At 42.5% G+C, this 6000-nt stretch overlaps 1 protein-coding gene across 2 annotated transcripts in view; it reads right to left on the bottom strand.

Moving 5' to 3' along the window:
• Positions 1 to 438: 438 nt before the first annotated feature.
• Positions 439 to 6000, bottom strand: part of LOC122781191 (phosphatidylinositol 3-kinase regulatory subunit alpha-like) — a 93660-nt gene continuing 88098 nt past the window's right edge. Inside the window, exons 7-9 of one of the 2 annotated variants that reach the window (XM_044044748.1) lie at positions 5393 to 5585; positions 1972 to 2057; positions 439 to 710 (exon numbers count right to left, since the gene is read on the bottom strand). In XM_044044748.1, the coding sequence (XP_043900683.1) occupies positions 667 to 710; positions 1972 to 2057; positions 5393 to 5585 (323 nt within the window). In that variant the 3' untranslated portion in view covers positions 439 to 666. Of the gene's footprint in view, positions 711 to 1971; positions 2058 to 4747; positions 5586 to 6000 lie in introns of those variants that run through there. The other variant, XM_044044747.1, reaches the window with a different exon arrangement.

Below are 6000 nucleotides of genomic sequence, written 5' to 3'. Positions count from 1 at the left end.
ACCCTGAAGGACACAATTAATGACTGTCCTGCAGACATCATCCTGTCCTTTTCTTTGTCACCCACAAAAAAGGAAGATGAAAGCAATGTTAAGGTGCTTCTCCGCGTGTGTTGTTGTTGCTTTTGCCTCTACGCCTGAAAGAATACAAAAGTGCCTTAAGATACAGTAGAAAACTAAGGGTCAGTCGGCACAGGCATCAACGCAGTCGGAGTCTACGTTTGATTTTCTCATTTCTTTCAAACATATACTTTGTAAACCACGCTTGGGCAACATAAGACTGTGTGACAAACCCGTGACATCCACACAAACGTTACCTCAAGTTGACTGAAGTTGCTCAGCTCAGATCGACGTTGTGATATTAGCAGTTGTGATAACGGGATTTGAAGCTAAGATTCAATTCAATTCAATTCAATTCAATTTTATTTGTATAGCGCCAAATCATAACATACATTATCTCAAGGCTCTGTACATAGACAACATCAAGATGAGAAACAGACTCAGAAACAGAAAAGTTGAGTGGACATCGAAAGAAGAGGTCGATTCAAAGTGTGATACGGTGAATAAATAAATAAATAAATAAAATAAGGTGTGAAACACAGCCATACTTTTATTTTGAAATAGTCTGCATCATATCCGGCCCGTGTCTGGTCATGTTTCAGCTATAAATTAGGCTCTCGTCAGCTCACTGCAGTGACCTTTTCCAATGTCACCTGTGAATGAACACACAGCCCTTTAGTAGTCATGATAATCACTGTTAGGACCAGGACTTTGACCTTGGCTCAAACACTACAGCCCTGAATAGACAGTACAACCTCGCACACTGACCCCCTGACATTACACACACACACACACACATGCATGCACTAAACCTGAGACACTGACCCCAACAGACTGGTGTGGCCCTTGCAATCAGCTGCACACCTGCTGTCTGACCTTTCCTTCATCCTCAAAGAGCCACTGCTCCCTTCACAGCATTTTATTCCCACACACATACACACCCACAAAGAGTGACGTGCAGCTCAAAGCTTCAGAGCGCTTCCCTCCACTGCAGTCTCTGCACGGATAAAGTACAACTACACTCTTTATTTGAAAGTGAAACAGATCAAGGTTTTCGCCTTTTAAACCTTTTTTTTTCAGTACACGTTTATCAATTCTAAAAAAAATAAAGGTTTGGATAAAGCTGCTTCACCAAATGACCAAACACAAGTAGACAAAATGAGTCTTACGTGATTTGAAGCAGTGATGATGAGGTCTGGGACGTTTTCTAAGTGCACTGTTAATCCAGGCCCAGACTACACCAGACCCCCCATGAGTAAAATGAATGAATAAAAGAAAAACATCCCCAAACAGCCCAGCTTTCTCACCACAAACACTGCCATTCCAGACTGTATATGAACAAAACAGAGGGCAAGTTAAAAGCTATTATGCCATGCTGTATTCCCAATTTAGCACAGTGGCGAAAGCAAATGGTTTATTTTGCACATATTTCAAAAACCAAATGTGTTTTTTTTCCGCAGCGCTCTGTGGTGCAGCTGGGCAGAAACAGGGAATGTGATGTCTCCAGAGTTACAAACACTCAGCCGAGAAACAAACGCCAGGAGCTTTGTCAGAGCAGAAAACTGCTAATTGTCACAGTCACTGTGCACCACGTTACAGCACAATATGACAAAGGATGTACGTGTTCATACACTCTGTACACAGGACTAATGTGAACAACACTTTAGTAACAAACACTCAGCGTTACCAAACGTCTGCAGAAAAAGGGGTTAGCCCCGAAGGTCATTCATGCTGGCATGGTTACTGCATTAGGGGATGATGCAATAGTGGACAGGTGAATTCAAGAGGAGTCGAGAGAACCTTGAAGATGACAAGGGCATCCAAACACCGATGGAAGAAGTATGGCATGTAGTGTGTGTGTGTGTGTGTAGGAAATAGGGGAAACTTTGTGTTGGAGCTTTTTTTGTATCAAACCTGGTGCAGACTGCATCTCCGTGAGTCCTCCTGTTGCAACGAGAGCTTCCAAGACCCTGACATGATGCTCCGGGTTCACGTCCACACTGTGGACAAAAGACAATATGATTTGACTTCACAAGACAGAAAACTGCTGTTTTTACCATGAATATCACAATGGATTGAGGTGTTGGATAGTGTGTCACCTCCTGTTTTCACAGCAATGATGTTGTTGATTTTCCATTCACTGATATACTGGTGTCTATACTGGTAGTAATATAATTTACACAGATCTTGTATGCTTTTAAAATCTGTATTTATTTATTAAAACAAAAAAAAGTGCAGACACTGCACTTCCAAATTCCACTACTAACCAGTCATTTTTAACATTTATCTCACATTTTGAAAGACTATTCTTCATTTTAAAGTGCTCCTTTACGGAATAAACACATTTGAAAAGAAACAACTACAGCTGTACTTGTGTGTACAAAAGTACTAACATTGTATTTCCAGTGCATATTGCATTTTAAACACACCACGTTCATAAAGATATTTTTGTTTGTTTTTCATTAAACTCGTGGATGGTGTTGTGTCTCAGGGATCTTTGCATCACTGAGCTCAATGTCAGACCAAAGAAAAAAGGATCTCTGCTGCTGAAAAGCATGAAATAGTTGAACGCCTTTGAAAAGGAATAAAAACCTTAGAAATCCTGTCGCATTTGATTGCTGATCTTAAAGTCCAGGTCGAGTTGCAAGTCTCTTTACATTTTGTCAAGTCGATTCTGAAGTCATCAAATTCAGGACTCAAGTCCAAGTCATGTGACTTGAGTCCACACCTCTGCTTATTGGCAACAAAGGAACTGCATTAAACTGCTTTAAATCTTACTTATCAAAGTGTTCATGTTAATGATGCATTGTCTTTACCCACAGGAGCTTCACACGGAGTTCCACAGGGCTCGGTTCTCAGAACCAATCCTGTTCACCTGATACGTGCTTCCTCTAAAAACACAACCTACGTTTTCATTGTTATGCACATGACACACAGTTATACATATCCATGAAGTTGTATGACAGTAATCCAGCTGTAAAGCTCCAGAAATGCCTTATATAACATTAAGACCTGGACCTGGATGACACATAACTTTTTACAAAGCTGAAGTAGGGAGGCTGGCTGAGGGTGGGTGTTACAAACTAAACAATGCATCATTCTTGCTATCATCACCTTTGTTCAAGTATGAAACCACTGCTACTGCTGTAACTGCATTGGCATTAACAGTGTTAAACAGAAGAGGACTTTAAAAACAGGGTTTATCCAGAATCAAAATGAGGCACAAGGGCAACAAGGGTAAAAATATGAACTGGCAATGAACACAAGAAGGTAGGGCAGAACAATTTAGGGGAATTATCAAATTTATTTACAATTGTTATCATGATTTCTATTTGATATGAGATATAATTATCTAGTTTAACTTCCATGAACTTCATAATGGAAAAGTACCATATGGGTCCCAAGTGGGTTTGTGGCCCCACCCATATTTGCCCTCTTCAAGTCCATGTTCACATAGTTCCCTTTCCAGGCCACCTGGCTACTAAGAGGGCACTAAATGTGCATCGGCCATGAAGTGGGCCAACTCTGCACGTCCCATATGGTTTCAGTGACATGGGAAGTCCATGTGGGCTAACACGGGTGGAGCCAACATGGAAACCACGGACAAACTCACTCGGGACCCATATCGTCAGGCTGAATATAACCTTAATGAGGCCCACATGGACGCACTGGCAGGGCAGTGTGGGAAAATCTTTAAATGCCACCCTTGTGTATACAACCAATACACTACTTTGGGAAAACAATGATGTCACAGCCCTACCTCCTGTCGCTCATCTTCATTGTCTTCCTCTTCTTGTGTTTGGAGTTTGCGTGGTCTATTCAGTTTTTGACGATTATTTGCCCTGGCTTTGTTGTAATGTATACTTTGTATATCGGGATAAAGCTTAATGTCTTAACGTCTCCTTCTGTAGCAGCGTTACAGCACTGTGTGCAGGCCTGACATATGTGCTACAGCAGTTTCCCAACACAGCTTTTTTTAAAGTTAAAGTGCGACATGGACCGACGGACCTCCCTCATTCCCTCACTCTCTCTCCACTTCTGCAGACACCTCACTACAGCTGGTGAGTGTCAGCTGTGTTGAACAGCAGGTTCAGGCCAAATCACAAAATCTAACAGAAAAATGCCCAAAAGCAAAGTTATTACATCAAAGTAGAAAAACAATAGCAGCATTGGCTGAGGTTGAGGCTGCAGCGTGAACAACAGAAGCAGACATTCCCACACACAGAAAAAAGCAGCTGGTTGGAATAGCATGGCCGGCTCTAATGGGCTGCCACACTCTTAGTGCGCATGTTGTGCACGTCAGAAGAAGATTGTTTGACCCGGCTATGCAAACAATCACTGCATCTGACTCACTGACTCACTGACTGCCACACACACCACCACAAGCAGAAATTCCTTGGTAATTTCTGGAAAAACAGACACAGGCGAGCTTGTCCAGGCTACAGAGAAACAAAACAACACGGTCGTGTTCTGCTCTTAAACTACAGGATGTTGATATTATAGCAGAGCCAAATATCATGCTTCATTTTCCTGTTAGCCAGAGCACACCCTTAAAATGAAAAGAACAGGATTTGATTTGATTTGGACAAGAACTGTGTTTGATATGGTGAGTTAAAACAGTGGCACGTTAAAGGGTCAGTTCAAGGTATTTGAATTGGTATCTAATGAGACGACGGAAGGACGACAGAAGTCCATAGAGCAAATCTGCTATTTTATTACAAAGGGACACAAAGGGGCTGTTGGTCTCGTTTGGTAACATTGTCACTGAGGTAAGTCCAATCAGTCTCAAAACAACACGTTTAAACTTACAGATGTAAGCAGCAATAGATCCACACACATGTCATTTTCAGTCAGAAGAAGCTTACAGTGCGGATAAGCTGCCCTTTTTCCATCACTGTGTTAAAACGTATATAAAGTGACAATAATTTTTCTATAACTATATAAACACACATGATCAAAAAGTAACAAACTGAATTGATGCAACGATACACAACATCAAATAAAATCAGATGTAAACAACACCACAAGCTTCCACCAAACATTGAAATGTTTTCTGTTCTTTCCATGATTATTTAATACACTTGAAATCCTCTCAATGCTCAAGTGCACTCGGCGTCAGTATGAACCAAGGTCAGCTGAGCTCCACTTTGTCAGTTCATTTCTACCAGAGCCTGAAACCTCAGTCCTGTCACTATGGTTACCATGCACTTGCATACATAGAGTAAGGATCAGGAATGAAGGATGTTGAATGATGTAAAAATATTTTATTTCATATATGACCCACAATGTGTGAAAAAACTGCAACGAATGAGAGAATGGGTGAAGCCTTCCACACCTGAGAAGTGAGTGTTTGAAGATGGACTCTGTGAAGGACTGTCCCAGCAGCCGAGGTCTGGCCTGGTTGTGCAGACTGACCCGAGCCAGATGTCTGCTGAGATGGACCAGAAGCTGGTGGTTGGCCTGATGGATGCTGGGAGACTCCAGGATCCTCCTCAGCCTGTCGCCACACTCCTCCACGCTCTGACTCTCTGTAAGAAAAAGAACTATATTTTCATTCTTTTAAACATTAACACTTTTCTTTTCGGGCCACACGGTGGAGTAGTGGTTAGCACTCTCACCTTGCAGCGAGAAGACCCGGGTACGAGCCCCGGTTGGAACAAGGGCCTTTCTGCATGGAGTTTGCATGTTCTCCCCGTGTGTGCGTGGGTTCTCTCCGGGTTCTCCGGCTTCCTCCCACAGTCCAAAAACATGCAATGTGGGGATTAGGTGAATTGGACACTCTAAATTGACCATAGGAGTGAGTGTGAGAGTGAATGGTTGTTTGTCTCTAGTTGTGTGTGGCCCTGCGATGGACTGGCGAACTGTCCAGGGTGTACTCCGCCTATCGCCCGATGTAGCTGAGATTGGCACAGCACCCCCGCGACCCTCTGGTGGAGGATAAAG

Source organism: Solea senegalensis, linkage group LG14 (genome assembly GCF_019176455.1).
Source record: "Solea senegalensis isolate Sse05_10M linkage group LG14, IFAPA_SoseM_1, whole genome shotgun sequence".
Classification (NCBI taxonomy): Eukaryota; Metazoa; Chordata; class Actinopteri; order Pleuronectiformes; family Soleidae; genus Solea; species Solea senegalensis.
This window is presented reverse-complemented; position numbering and strand designations above follow the sequence as displayed.